General features: G+C 35.3%; 1 protein-coding gene across 2 annotated transcripts in view; it reads left to right on the top strand.

Annotated features, from left to right (window-relative positions):
• The window catches only part of LOC106867872 (PR domain zinc finger protein 10), a 29,034-nt gene extending 12,973 nt beyond the window's left edge, over positions 1-16,061 (top strand). For both annotated transcript variants that reach the window (XM_014912928.3, XM_014912929.3), the window contains exons 10-14: positions 65-244; positions 3,332-3,404; positions 5,930-6,156; positions 8,212-8,276; positions 10,404-16,061. In XM_014912928.3, coding sequence (XP_014768414.1) covers positions 65-244; positions 3,332-3,404; positions 5,930-6,156; positions 8,212-8,276; positions 10,404-12,450 — 2,592 coding nt within the window. In that variant the 3' untranslated portion in view covers positions 12,451-16,061. The remainder of the gene's footprint in view (positions 1-64; positions 245-3,331; positions 3,405-5,929; positions 6,157-8,211; positions 8,277-10,403) is intronic.
• The last annotated feature ends 663 nt before the right edge of the window (positions 16,062-16,724 follow it).

Consider the following 16,724-nt stretch of genomic DNA (forward strand, 5'->3'; position numbering starts at 1 on the left):
TTTGATGTTTCTTTCTGTTTAGTCATCCTTAATATAATTTCTTTCCTTTCCTTTTTCCTTGCAGTTAGAGCGTGAAAATAATGAGTGTTTCTACATTGAAATGTCTGATGAGAATAAATGTAATTGGATGATGTTTGTACGACCTGCTGAGAACTTTGCTGAACAAAACCTTGTTGCTTATCAACACTGTCAAGATATCTATTTTACAGTTTCTAAAAATATTGAGCCAAGGCAGGAGCTCAAAGTAAGTTTTTTTTAGATATAACTACTACTACTACTACTATTACTCATCATCATCATCATCATCATTATTATTATTATTATTATTATTATTATTATTATTATTATTATTATTATTATTATTGAGTACTTATGACTTATTACCAAGTGTGCATGCTCCTAAGAAGCATTTTGAGGTTATTTTTCCTGTAATACACATTTGTCTGTTCTGGGCAGTTTTATATTCAATTTCTATGACTGCTGGTCATAAAGTGATCTATTCATTATACATCATCTAAGGAGAGATATTGTTCACAAAACAGAATGTTCTGTAGCAGAAGACTAGCTACAAGATAAGACACATATACTTCCTTTATACTGTGTATCAGAGATTAGTTCTTTCCAACTATTCTTTCAGTCTGTAAACTTGGGCTGCAGCCCCAAATAATTCATAATTTTATAAAAAGTTGTGCACTTTTGTTTAAAAATAACTAATAATAACTAATTATCATGCAATCTGTAAAGTACAAATTTGTCATATTACTGGGTGTGTGTGTATATCATCATCATCATTTAACATCTGCTTTCCATGCTGGCATGGGGTGGACGGTTTAACTGAGGACTGGCAAGCCAGAAGGTTGTACCAGGCTCCAATCTGATCTGGCAAGGTTTCTACAGCTGGATGCCCTTTCTAATGCCAACCACTCCGGAGTTTAGTGGGTGCTTTTTTACGTGTCACCGGCACAAGGGCCAGTCAGGTTGTATTGACATCGACCACACTTGAATGGTGCTTTTTACGTGCCACTGACACAGGAGCCAATCAAGTGGCACTGGCAGCGACCACACTTGAATGGTATTTTTATGTGCCACCGGCACAAGACCAGTCAGGTGGTACTGGCATCGGCCACAACAATGATTTCACTTGACTTAATAGGTCTTGCCTAATGATTGAAGGGTACTCTTAAACAGGCCAGTTATGCTAGACTGGCATAGGCTACGGTTACAGTCTCACTTTGACTGCCGGGTCTTCTCAAGCACAGCATATCTCCAAAAGTCTCAGTCGCTCATCATCGCCTCTGTGAGGCCCAATGTTCAAAAGTTGTGCTTCACCACCTCATCCCAGGTCTTCCTGGGTCTACCTCTTCCACAGGTTCCCTCCACTGTTAGGATGTAACACTTTTTCATACAGCTGTCCTCATCCATATGTAACACATGACAATTACCAGCGCAGTCGTCTCTCTTGCACAGCACATCTGATGTTTCTTATGTCCAACTTTTTCTCAGGGCGCTTACACTCTGTTGTATATGCACACTGACATTACACATCCAGCGGAGCATCCTAGCTTCGTTTCTTGCAAGCTTACACATGTCCTCAGCAGTCACAGCCCATGTTTCACTGTCGTGTAGCATGGATTTTTGCACACATGCGTCATACAGTTTACCTTTCACTCTGAGCAAGAGGCCCTTTGTTACCAGCAGAGGTACGAGCTCTCTGTACTTTGCCCTGGCTATTTTTATTCTAGCAGCTAAGCTGTCAGAGCATCCACCCCAGCTACTGACTTAGTCACCTAGGTAACAGAAGCTATCAACTACTTCTAGTTTTTCTCCCTGGCATGTGACGGAAGATGTTATATATATATATATATATATATATATATATATATATATATATGTATGTATATATATATATATATATATATATATATATATATATATATATATATATAGTGTACTGCTTGCTTGTTGGCAGGATCAGCAAAAAAGTACACAATCAAGCAAGAGATAAGTATTGTTTAATGAATACAAGAGTTATACGTGAGCTACCACAGGTTTCATTCTTGGATAGTGCAGTAATTGAACAGGCTTGTGTAGTGTACCGTGCACACCAGCAATTGTTCAGACTCAGATGACATAGTTACTCTGCGTGGAAATGGGAGGAAGATGGTGAGATAAAAAAATCATTATCATCATTTTGCCATGCTTTATGTGTCAGGCAGAATTTGCTGAGGTAGATTTTCCATGTCTGAATGTTCTTCTTGTCAACAGCCCTCACCTCTTTCCAAGAAAGATAATATTTTCCCATAACCATGTTTGCAGAGAAGATTAGAAACGAAAGACGCCACTTGCATGATGACACTCGTTTACAACTATCATGCAAAGTCAAGGCAAGGGGACAGTAACACACATACACACACATTCTGTTTTTTTATTCTTTTTACTTGTTGCAGTCATGCTGGAGCATTGCCTTAAAGGGTTTTAGTTAAAGAAATCAACCCCAGGACTCATTCTTTGTAAGCCTAGTACTTATTCTATTAGACTCTTTCGCTGAACCACTAAGTTATGGGAACATAAACGCACCAGGATCAGTTGTCAAGCAATGGTGGGAGGACACACACACACACACACACACACACACATATATGATGAGCTTCTTTCAGTTTCTATCTACCAAATCCACTCAGAGGACTTTGGTCAGCCCAAAGCTATAGTAGAAGACACTTGCCCAAGGTGCCACGCAGTAGGACTGAACCCAGAACCATGTGATTTGGAAGAAAGCTTCTTACCACACAATCCACCCACAAGTGTTTGGTCAGCCTAAGGCTATAGTAGAAGACACTTGCCTAAGGTGCCATGCACCAGGACTGAACCTAAAACCATGTGGTTTGGCTGTAAACTTCTTACTACATAGCCAAGCCTGCATCCACAAAAAAAAAAAAAAATCACAAGGAAACATGCAAGAAGGAAAATTTAAGAGAAAAGAGGAATAAAGATTACATACCTCTATCCCATCAGAGGAAGAATATTGTTAATGGAATGTTTACATCTAAAATAACCATGCCTAGTGAAAATATGCAAATGGGGAAAAGGCTAAATTGCATTAAATTGTATGTCTAATCTGGTGGGGCAGGGCATCTTCCAGTTTGGTAACAGAAATTTGTTGAAATGTTTATTTCTTGTAAAAATATTCGATTTCAAATATAGAAACATTGGTGCTGTTCTTCAACACACAAGCATGTAACTCCAGTGTAAAAAGTTTATTTATGAGTGGTGCACATCACACTTCCACATTATTCCTATTATAGAAAATATCATCACCTTTTTCTGTTTCTAGGTGTGGTATGCAGCACATTATGCTGAACGTATTGGAGCACATGTTCTTGATATCACAGATGAAGATATTGAAGGTTATTGTCCACATTTTCATGTTTTTAATGCAAGAAATGTTTTACATAGAAACTAATGGATGCTATCGATAAGAATTTAGCTTTTGTTGAAATGCTTAGAGAGTAAGTTAACAATTCAGTTTTAATTCATGGTTGGGTACATACACTTTAAGAAAGTTATTAATGTCACAACCTCTGTTTACTTTAACTTCAATTCAATAACCTTAAATACTCTTGTATGCATTTCATTGATGGCAAATAATAAAATATCTGATGATTGATTGTGTATGAAATATGTTATTAGTAAATGCAAGCTGTAAATGGTATAAAGGTTTACAATAAAGATGGAAATATTTATGGTTTCTTTTTTTTTAAATTGATAAATTTAAATGATTGCCATAAAACATAGATGAAAAGTGTTAAAAATTACTTGACTTGAAATTACACAAAAGTAACCTTATTGTCTTGCTGAAAGTTAGTCTTCTAGGCTAACTGAATTGTTAGCCTCTCCTCAAAAGAGTCAGCAGGCCATACCTGCATCTAAACCTTCATTGTGTTCCTGACAAAAACAATGGATTCTTGAATCTGTCCATCTGTTTACAGTAGGTACTATGGAGATATGCAGCTCACACTTTAAGCTGCCATATAATGAACAAGTGCCTTAATAGCTTCCAGTGCTCATCTCAAGTTCTCTTATTGTCAGAATTTCAAACAGATGAACAATCTCTGGAACAAATGGGATAAATTGCAGTATACTGTAACACTTCTTAACAACATTACATGAGGAAAAAACCCCAGAAGATGCCAGTATTTCACACTAGTACAACGTAATGGACGAATGTTAAAACTTACTTGGGATTTCAACCAAACCAATAATTCTACATTTGATTAACATTATTTAATAGGTTGTTGTTTCACCCCCAAATTAGTCTTACACTAGAAGACCTGTGAGCAAAGCAATCTAGATTACATTATCCATTGTATGCTTTTTCTAAGAAGCTAAGGTGTGATTTGGGGAAGATTTAGCTGCTATTTTAGAAGGTTGAGCAATCATTTTGAAATTTTCTTGATGAGGCTGTCACTATGTTTTTTTTTTCTTTTTAATATTCATATTTCTGAAAATATTAATATCTACTCATAAAATTTTTTTAAATATCTAAAGTAGCAAATTATAATGATGGAAATTAAACTGTTTCTAAAATACAATCATTCTTATACAATTTTAGAATTAAACCGAGAGTTTTTATTTCTATTTCCTTCTATTTTTGAGTTTATTGTTGCCTGATGTATTACTATAATACTACAATATATAAAAATACTTGTGAAATATATCATCATCATCATTATTATCACCATTGTCATTATTTATAGTTTATATATTTTATGTATCATAACACTGAATTCTTTTTTTCCACTGTGATATGGCAACTAGGTTGTATACCACAGAGCAGTGGTTTGCAACCATTTTTTGCCTGTAGACCCCTTTGATTCCTACTTTTCTCTACTGGATGTCCACAGCTATTCACTATACATAAAAGGAAAATCTTACTGTTTTTTTAGCGTAGCCGTTTTCGTGCGGGTGACACGTAAAAGCACCCACTACACTCTCCGAGTGGTTGGCGTTAGGAAGGGCATCCAGCTGTAGAAACTCTGCCAAATTAAATTGGAGCCTGGTGTAGCCATCCGGTTGCACCAGTCCTCAGTCAAATCGTCCAACCCATGCTAGCATGGAAAGCGGACGTTAAACGACGATGATGATGATGATGAAATATTATTAGGAATTGTATGAAAAAATTTTAATATTTTGTGCATTGGAGATGTATAACTAATTTATTGCACATAAATTTTTTAACAATAAAATCTTATATGGACCCCAGATAAAAACCACTGCCATAAAACTTTAAAACTAATTACTTCTGTATAATTTTATCTAAGGAAGTGGAGCAGAATCGCTATCCCTATCAGGCTCTCCTTCAATTGAAGATAAGCCTTCTCAGATTCTTCTACAAAGTAGAGATAACTATTTGATGTTAATACAGTTAATGTTCAATTTGAATCCATGCAAAGTTCATGCTTCAAGACAAATTATAGATGAGAAGGCAGTTTAGTATGTGACTGAAAGATTGAGGGGCTTTGCTGGAGGAGGACAGAAGACATGTAAAATGGACAAGTTTGATTTAGTTAAAGACTAGCCATCATAATATTATTATATCTTAATAACTGATGCAAAGAATTTATAACTGTAACCTTTTAGCATTTAAACTGGCCAAATCTGGCCCAAATATTTACCTGTTTTATATTCAAACAAACCAGGTCAGACCTCTTACACCTACCCTACAATGTCATTCTAAAAATAACAATCACTACATTGAAATCTGAAAGCAATGAGTTAATGCATGATTAATTAAAAACAATGGATAAATAAGCATCACATTTGAACAGAGGAATCTGATTGCTAAAGGGTTAAAAGTAATGTTAACTTTAAAATGTTCCATTTTGTAAATTAGAATTTCATGTGATTCATTCTGAATTTATCCAATTGACAGCTTTGGATGAACAAGAACGCAAATGGCCTTGTTATGAATGTAATAAACGATTTAAAACATCAGCTGCACTTCAGAAGCATTTAGTTGTTCATGAAGAAAATACATCAAACCGCCATCAAGATGATGACTTTAGTATTAGAGGTGAAACAATGATGCAGAAGAACCGACGTAAAGGATTCTCTTTACAAGCAGGAACATTGAAACGAAAGAGACGGCACCCAAAAGTGGTAAATATAACTAATGTCCTTTTGCTTCTCTATTATTCTCTTTTATTTATAATCAGAGTGATTTTGTTTCTAAATTTTTTCTTAATCTTTCTCAATTTGGCTATTAATTGTCATCTTTCCTTAATTCTTTTGTGTAATCCTAATCTTTAATTCTTTTGCATAATATTTGATTCCATTAATTCTCTCCAGTCTTCTCTAATTATATTCATGGACTTTTATTTTTTTATGTATTTGAATCTTATCCTTTATTCTGTTTGATATCTGTTTTTATGGTTGCATTAGATCTGTAGCCAGTTAATTGTTCAGAAATGTGATAATATTGTGTAATTAGTTCAATAGTATCATAACTGTATGCTGTTTCTAATGCCAATTAATAGTATATAATATCATCCCCAACGTATCAGGTCATCCCATAAGTTCTGTCCGATTTTACCTTTTTTAAAATTGAATGAGATTTAATAGTATTTTAGAATGTCTAATGGAATTAAAAATTATTTTTATGCATTTGTGTACATTTAAACTAATTAAATATTATTTTACAGAATAATAGAATTAAAATTTCTTTGATTAAAACCCTTTCTAACATGGAAGTATCCAAAGAGCATTTGAGGCACATAATGCTTTATGAGTACAAAAAAGGAAACTCAGCAACCAAAGCGACTCGAAACATACACTCAGTTTATGGGAAAGAATGCTTGAATGAAAAAACTTGCAGAAGATGATTTGCAAAATTCAGAAGTGGAGATTTTAGCCTTGAAGATGAAGATCGAACAGGACGTCCAGTTGAGTTTGATGATAAGCTCTTGAGGCATTACTTGAAGGAAATCCTGCATTATCAGTTGAAGAATTGGCAATAAAGATTAGTTCAAACCATGCAACTATTCATCGTCATCTTCAACAACTTCAAAAGGTTCCTAAACTTGGAAAATGGGTACCTCATGAATTGTCTAAAAGCAACCGCAAATCCCAAGTTGACATCTGCTCTTCTCTCCATTCTCGCAAACTCATTTCACCCTTTTTGGATAGACTTGTGACTGGTGACAAAAAATGGATCTTCTATCAAAATGTTTAACGTCGTAAACAGTGGCTTGGTAAAAGGGAAAAAGCTCAACCACAACCAAGAAGGGAACTTCATGGGAAAAAGGTTCTTCTCTCTGTCTAGTGGGATTGCAAAGGAGTAATTCACTTTGAATTGTTACCACCTAATGCAACAATCAATGCTCAAGTCTATTGTCAGCAATTAGAGTGTTTGAACCAAGCTTTGAAGTAAAAAAGACCTGCTTTAGTGAATCGAAAAGGTGTGATGTTTCATCAGGACAATGTGCGACCCCACACTGCAAAAATCACATCACAGAAGATTGAAGAACTTGGTAGGGAAAAAATTCCCCATCGACCTTATTCTCCTGACCTTGCTCCTTCAGACTACCATTTGTTTTGTAGTTTACAGAATCATTTGGGGAACATAACTTTTGCAAGCCAGCAGGAGGTCGAAACTGACATTTCAGAGTTCTTCGCTTTGAAACCAAAAGAGTTTTACATTGATGGGATTAAAAAGCTTGTAAATAGATGGAAGGAAGTCATAGATGATCAGGGAAAGTACATTGATGATTAAATTTCAATTGAATATAACATTTGATCACTTGTTTTCTATATTCAAAATTCAGACAGAACTTATGGGATGACCTGATAGAAAGAATAACTTAATTATTTCTCTATTATTGCTCTATAAACTATTTTTTATAGAGACTACTGCAAATTGTATATGATAGGTAATTTTATCAGAAGGTATTTATAAAACCATTATTTCAACTAGGATCACTGTAAATATTTATAAAAACAAGATTATATCCTTATTAGTTTTGATGTTATAAATCTTTTATTCCTTGGCAAAAGTTGGGGAAATTTTCTACTCCATAAGCGTATACTTAAGCTATGCCAATAATATAATTATTTTAATATATTTAATAATATAATTATTTTAATGGCTTTTATAAACAAACTAGTACATTTAAATTTATCATAAATAATGCCTCATAAAACTTTTTATTTTTCAAGTCTGCCAATGGAGAAATCTGTAATTATCCTTGGAAGAAGAAATCTTCTACATTCTATCTAAACAAGTAAGTTACTAGTTTCTATTTAGTCATTTCCTTGCTTTCATAAATTTATTGCAAATCTTCACATATGCTGTTGGAAGATTTACATTAAAATGAAATTCTATAAATATTTGTTACCCAGTTACTCTCGCAATCTGCATTTCCTCGACTTTGTTAATTCTGGCCCAAGAACCATGTCTGTGTTATATCAGCTGTGATCCTCCTCAATGTTTTGACTGCTGGCATTTATATATAATCTTGTCTGAGTTAATTGCTAATTCCCTTTTACCTATTTGATTTACTGTGGAGGCGCAATGGCCCAGTGGTTAGGGCAGCGGACTCGCAATCATAGGCTCGCGGTTTCGATTCCCAGACCGGGCATTGTGTGTGTTTATTGAGTGAAAACACCTAAAGCTCTATGAGGCTCCGGCAGGGGATGGTGGCGAACCCTGCTGTACTCTTTCACCACAACTTTTTCTCACTCTTACTTCCTGTTTCTGTTGTACCTGTAATTTAAAGGGTCAGCCTTGTCACACTTTGTCATGCTGAATATCCCCGAGAACTACGTTAAGGGTACATGTGGCTGTGGAGTGCTCAGCCACTTGCACGTTAATTTCACGAACAGGCTGTTCCATTGATCGGATCAACTGGAATCCTCGACGTCGTAAGCGACGGAGTGCTAACATTTGATTTACTGCAATATTCCCAAATCCCCAAGGTGGTAGGCTTAACCACCAACTGGCTCTTTGCATTATAAGAAATTAAGGACATCTCAAATATAGGAGAATAACTGTGAAAACAGCTAAGAAGATCCATCTGTAAGGGTATTTTGCCGAATCCTCTAAGTTGTTTTCACAGCTATCTCCTGCACTTGAGATTTCCTTCATTTCTAAAATACCAATAACTCAACACTTCAGTGTTTGTTAAAAATGTTCTCCATTGCAAGCCTTCAGATTCAGTTTAAGATCTTTCTTTCTCTCCACTAATCTTGGCGGCCTCACAAAAAGGTCATAAGTACTAACCTTTTTCCTCTTACTAAGCTATAAATGAAATTTTTTTAGAGCCTCTTGATTAGTTTCTCTGATGATTGGTAAGAAGAAACAAATTGTTTGTGTTACTGTTGTTTTGTTTTACCATGTTTCGCTTCATATGAAGCCAGTTTAAATTTTTCTTTTTCTGTATTTTAACTTTGTTACTTCAAAGGTACTTCCCTATGCTTGATAAATTTACAAAAATTATATTTATGCCTCTTAAGTACTTTTATATTATGCTAGCAGGCCTCCCAGCCTTCAACCCGGTTTGTACTCAAATGTATTAATTAATAAGGCACATATTGGCATCTATCATAATGCCCATTTTCCTTACAATAAAAGTTGTTAAAAGGTATTTCAATATTACATAACATAATTTTTAACATTTATTTAGAATATCTAAATTGTGCTACCAATACTACCACCACACCCACCAATACCTATTAATCTATACTGTCACCACTACTACCAACCCCTTTCTATCTGTCTCACATATTTTTTCTCTAGAGAGAAAAAGAGGTAGAGGTAGTGAGAGATAGAGACATAGAGAGGGACATATAGACAGAGAGAAAGCAGTTTTTCTGTGGAGCCCCCTTTCTCTCTCTCACATGTTTTTCTCTTGAGAGAAAAAGAGGTAGAGATAGTGAGAGAGAGAGACACATATAGAACCAGAGAGAGAGATAGAGACATAGAAAGAGACATATAGACAGAGAGAAGGCAGAGGTCCAGCAGTAACTTCAAAGGAATAACTGTAATGTATAAACTTTGAGAAAGTTGGAGGTGGATTGATTGATAGGTGAAGTATTTTTTCACTCTGTAAAATGCATTATGGTGAAATAGACAGTACATGAATTGCTAGAAATAGGAGCCAATACACCACCAACTTGGCCCTCTCCATTCCCTTTTCGGAAGATAAGTGCACAGTTATCTGCAGAATGATCAAATTAATTTAAATGAAATGAAATACCTGAAATATTATCAATTTTGTTTAGTGTTTTCAGCAGTCAACATACAAAGAAACAAACTTTGCTTTTTATAAGGATAATTGATTATTCACACACATATACACACCCAAATACACATACACACTTATTAATATGCAAATGTTTTTTTTTTCCAGAACACTGAAGAAATATCATCGCAGGTTGGATCATGAGGCCCTTAGACGTCGATCATTAAAATCTCTGTATCGTAAGAAAGGCAAAGTAACTGGTGGAAATGAGTGGGTGTGTACACATTGTGACCTGACATTTGATAATTCAAACTTACTGAACTTACACACACTCACCCATGCTGCTGAAGATGTTGGCTTAGATGAAGTGAAAAGGCTTGCTTGTGATCCCAATGAAGCAAAACCAGTGCTAGCAAATGCCATCCAAATGCAACAGATTACCAATGGAGATGCCAGCAATGAAGTTGCTTCTTTGGAAGAGTCTGATAGTGTCATTACTTTAGACTCAGATGTTTTGGCGTGTCCAGTATGTTTTTTATCCTTCCAAAAACAACAAGACCTTATAGAACATGCTAGTGTACATGGCAAAACTAAACGCAAGATGTTGCACAATCCTCAACGACCACATAAATGTCAGAAATGTTGGAAAGCTTTTAGTAACTATGAACGCCTTCAGAAACACCTTTTGTGTCATGGTGATGAGAATTCTAAACCACTTCAATGTCAAGTGTGTTTTAAGCGCTTCATGAATAACTCTGCATTGTCCTGTCACATGAAGACACATAGTGATAAAAAATATTATGAGTGTCCACTCTGTCATTCAGACTTTGACCAAGTAGGTTCATTAAAGAGTCATGTGACTGAACATGAAGATGCCAATGGTAAATATAACTGTCCCATATGTACCCGGGTATTTGATGAATTTGTTACTATTCGAAAGCACATGCGTGCATTCCATTCAGCAATAAAATATCCCTGCCCTGAATGTGATAAGCTATTTCCACGGCCGGATAAGCTGAAATTGCACATGTTACGACATTCCTCTCACCGGGAGTTTATGTGTGAAAGCTGTGGTCGCCAGTTCAAAAGAAAGGACAAACTAAAAGAACATATGAAAAGGATGCATTCAGAAGAGCGTGAAGCACGATTAGCAAACAAGGAAGAAAAACCAGTCAACCATAAAAAATTCATCCCCAAAGTATCACCTAATGATTATCACCGTTTTATATACAAATGTCACACATGTCTCCTTGGTTTCAAACGGCGGGGTATGCTGGTTAACCATTTGGCCAAAAGACATCCTGACATAAAACCAGATACTGTGCCTGAATTGAAGCTTCCTATATTGAAAACTCAGAGAGATTATTATTGTCAGTACTGTGAAAAAGTCTACAAATCCAGCTCAAAGCGAAAAGCTCATATATTAAAGAACCATCCTGGATCTGAACTACCAATGAGCAGTCGGAAGAAGTCTCAAATCCATGAAGTTCCAGGCCATCCAAACCCAACATACTCCCAAATGGTGGGGAGTATTACCACAATGCCACATCAGTGTGATTTCTGTCACAAGCAGTATGCCAGCAAGGCAAAGTTGATGCAACATCACAGGAAAAAGCATCCTGAAATGTCACCTCCACAATCATCTGTCAAACGGGTGAAAGAAGAACACACAGCTGCAATGTTGTCTGACAATTCCCATGGTGTTACTGAGGAAGAATTTATGGCTGAGGTGCATGGTCCTGTTTCAACACAAGCTATCTCTGACCAATATCAACAGGCTGATCTCCTCACCCAAGCTATGACTGAGCTGACACAAACATTATCTCATGATTACCAGCCTTCAGGAGAATACTCAGTGGCTAGAGTTACTAATACGGCTAACCCTACAGGCCATACAGCAATGGTTCAAATTCAACCAGCACAAATTGGCACAGTGTCCGTTGTTGGTGGTCAGCCAACGACAACAATTGAACTCAGTCACCTTGGACAGAATCTGGTGCATACTCAACTGGCAGCTGCTGCTGCTGCTGCCAATCAACAACAACAACAGACTGTACAAACTATTGCTTCACTTCCTGCTGCAGATACTGGTCAAACACTGACCACTTCTCACCAAGCCATAAGTTCTTCCTTGGCTACATCTCCTGTTTCTGTCAGTATGACTAATGCAACTTTGGCTCTGGCTAGGACTTGGAATAACTTCAACTTCAATTGAGCCAGTCAGACATTTTGTCAAAATGACAGCGGGGCACTTTCTTTTCTCTTTGAAAAAATTCCCTATCTGCAAGTTTATTGAGTGTCTGTTTAAATATTTATCTGTATGCTACTGATCTGAGTCTTACTAATATTCTATCTGGCTGTTTTGTGGGATTGTTTTAGCTCTGCATCTATGTGTTTTGTATTTCTGACAGATGTTGTATATCTGTCCAAATGTCTTGTTGAAACCAGTAGTTTTGTTTATGTTGTTTCATGACCAAAACGATTGCTCTTCTTCCATCCTTTTCTCCGTTTCTTAATGTGTCTGTTCGTCTCTAACATTCTCTCTCTCTTTTGCATACTTGTCTATTCCTAATTCTATTACTCGCACCGTTTTGTTGATGTTTAACTTTTTCTTTCACAAACATGCACACATACATATACAGATTCTCATCTCTCTGTTAGACATGTATACACTCACACACACACTCATTCACAGTTCTGTACTTCTGCTTATTCTATTGTTTTTACTCACTAGACCTTAAGCATTATTGCCAAGCTGTCATATGTTCTATGAATATTTATTACTAGCTATATGCCTACAATGATTTAATGCTCAAGCTTCTCAACTAATATAAGAAAAAAAAAATGAAGGCCTCTGAGGGAGAAATCAATATTAAAAGGAAGATAAGAAAAGGTAAATTTGCAGACCAGATGCCTATTGTGTATTTAGCTTTGTTCCTCTATATTCTGAATTCAGAACTCACAAGTATTTTCTTTGTCATTCATCCCTCCATAGTGTACAAAATGAATATCAGGCATGAGCTGGGGTTGGTTCAATTTACTACATTCTTCCTCTACAAACTTGTGACTTTGTGCCAGTAGAAATTATTAATGAGGTTGTGACAAATGCTTTAGAGCAAACTCCATGTAAGCCAAAGCTAAGACCTGGTTTCAATTTCCAGTTGAAGCTGATTACTCTTCTTATATCATAAATGTCTTTGATAAAGACATGCAGTACACAGTTTTGCATTTTCTCCCCCCCCCCCCATAAAATGAAGCCTTGTGCTTATATAAGAAATCATTTTAATTTTATATATAAGGGGATGATGGGCAGTAAATTTGGAAGAGTATAACCAAAATGCTTTGAGGTAATTTAGCAATGTCCCTTTACACTCAAATCATACTGGAGTCACCTTTACCTTTTATTTTTCCATTGTTGATAAAATTAGTTCAGAAATTAATGTAATTGATTGAGCCCTAACATAATTAGTGGCCTTGTACCATTGTTAGTAATCTATATTATTAGAACTTTACTAAAAATGAGCCATGCAGTAGAGGTAATTATACCTGTGATTTAAGTTCATAATTTGGTATCAGTATTTAGATACAGCCAGTTCCCGTTGTAAATGCTATTGAGGAAAGTGGGAATGTTAGTACTTTTGCCCCCATAAATGTCAGGTTTTATATCTGCCGAGATATATATATATATATATATATATTTCAGTTCACCTTGCACTTGGCAACAGACACCAGATCTTTTGCGAAAATCACTTATGTTAAAACTGATATTTTATCCAGGTAGTTGTTTATATTTTCCTCTACTTATCACAGTTTACCAGATTTCAGCAGTACCCAAGTTAATAAACTTGTTGAGACATGTGGAGATATTAAGTATTCATTTATTGCAACTACTGCTACTACTAATACAAATGTTGGAAGTGAAATGTCTGAATAGATAAAGTATTAGACTCCTAGCATGTAGGTAATGAGTTTATGCCTGCCGCAAACGTATTGTTTCTCTAGGTAATACTCTTAATTCCACTAGCCTCAATTCATGTTGTTATTGGGAATGAGTATCAGATCTTTTGAAAAATTCACTCCTGGTATAAACTGACATCCTTCTAAGAATAAGTTCTTCTCATCTACATTATACAATAGAAATTGGAGCTATACACCATCTTTCTAAGCCCCTTGAAGCTCAGGGATACATTGTTTTACTACTTCTATTGTTGCTACTCTTACAGATTTCTTCTTGTTGCTTTAAGTATTTTTATTGATTTATATCAAAGTTATCATCACTGTTGCTAACAAAAGTACTTCATTAATAACTTATGTGACCTCTGAATTTGGTAGTCACTCAATTTGTATTACTAATATCTAGTTTAGTGCATCATCTTTCTGAATTCAGTTGTTGTCTTTGTGATTTTTATTTTCCATGTCTGGTTAGCTATAAATACCATTAATATAAAGTTTACTTTGATTGATTATATATAACTTTACCTTCAAAGAATTTGGCCTCTTAAGACTCATTAAAGAAGTATAAGTATTGGTTTATTCCCAAGATATGGGCATATATTTGCTGAACATGCTGCATTGTATAGAATAAGACACTGCATTCCATCTAAGCTTCATTTTCTAATGAAAAATCATTATCATTTATTTACATCATTATGCAGAGGTAAAGTAGTAAAAGAATAAAATGTCAAAGTACATGTTTGTGTGTTGATATATTACCTATTTATTCTACATTACCTCAGTTCTCATGCCTGAGCACACAGATACCAGGTTTGTTTTAAGAATAGTTATTCATGACTGTGAATACACTGTTGGTATCAGAAGATTTGTTTGTCATCTATTTAATGCTACAGGAACATTAGGTAAGCATTTGTTCTGCAGACTCAGATGTGGTCTCAGTTTCATGCACTATGTTTGATGATTTAGGCACAAACAGACCATGATGGAAAATTGCTTGTGTACAATAAATGACTTTATCCTCACTGCTTCTCACATTAGAAATTAAAAACAAGCAATATGTCTGGTGCAAGATAGCTTACCATGTTGTTTTCAAGTTTATTTAATATAACTATTGTTGAGAGCAGTAATTATGGCTGTGATGATAGGATATCAGATGGATATTTTACTGTAGCTTATTCAATTCACTATACTGTACATAGAAAGTTTTACTTATGTCAAGCCTAAAGAAATCAATAACTACTCAGCCCACATTTTATATGATTATACTATTTAATAATTTTATCAATAATTACAACTACTGTTACTGCTAGTTTGTTTTTTTTTAAACTTAATAATGCTTCTAGTGTTGTCATTAGCATAGCAGTTTCTGATATTGTGTTGCTTTACATAATTCCATTATTTAAAAAAAAAATTTTTTTAACCTAGATAACATTGGTCTTGTCATATGTGTCCTGTAAAACTACTGCAATCAATGAACGATGTGCAATACTTGTGTCCACAACCACTTTTATATATAATTTATACATATATATATATTCACAAACATAAAACCAAAATACATATTTGTTTTCTACATGTACATAGAGACATACTATCTATTATATATTTATATTGATGTACAAGACACATTTCTATTACAATCCCTCCTTTTACACAGGTGATCAAAACAGTTAAGATTGTCAATCTTTGTTTTCTTGAAGAGTGAGATTGAAATGTGCCACCCCCACCCCCATCACCACAATGGTGATAATTCTTTTTTGTGTACCTACTCAGTATTTATAATTGCCTTTCTCTGCTAAATCATAGAGAAAAATGGAAGATTAAAAGATCACTTTGAATAAATAAAGTTCAATGTTCTTTATCATTTTTAAATAGGCTTTGTTTTGAATTATTAAATTTATGATATAATGCTAAGCAATATGAAAAGAATGTATTCAGAAGAGCATGAAGCACAGTTAGCCAACAAGGAAGGAAAACCAGTCAACCATAAAAAAAAATATATTCAATGAATTGACAGTATGAATCAGTGTGGATTTCTGGTTAAGTTATTCATTTTACTCCCACCACCAGTTCCCAAAAGAAAACTGTAAATATCACCGCCTTTCAATCCTTTGTAAATTTGTGGCTGTTCTTAAGTTAAGAAATCAATAATTAAGTTTCTAAGATTACTTGTTTAGCATTATTATCTAGTGATGACGTTGATGTGAACTGTGAAAATGTGTTTTCTGAAAGCTATCATCATCATCATCATCATCGTTTAACGTCCGCTTTCCATGCTAGCATGGGTTGGACGATTTGACTGAGGACTGGTGAAACCGGATGGCAACACCAGGCTCCAATCTAATTTGGCAGAGTTTCTACAGCTGGATGCCCTTCCTAACGCCAACCACTCAGAGAGTGTAGTGGGTGCTTTTATGTGTCACCCGCACGAAAACGGCCACGCTCGAAATGGTGTCTTTTATGTGCCACCCGCACAAGCCAGTCCAGGGGCACTGGCAACGATCTCACTCGAAAATCCTACGGGAGCCAGTCAGG

Source organism: Octopus bimaculoides, chromosome 5 (assembly GCF_046866305.1).
Source record: "Octopus bimaculoides isolate indiv1 chromosome 5, ASM4686630v1, whole genome shotgun sequence".
Taxonomy (NCBI): Eukaryota; Metazoa; Mollusca; class Cephalopoda; order Octopoda; family Octopodidae; genus Octopus; species Octopus bimaculoides.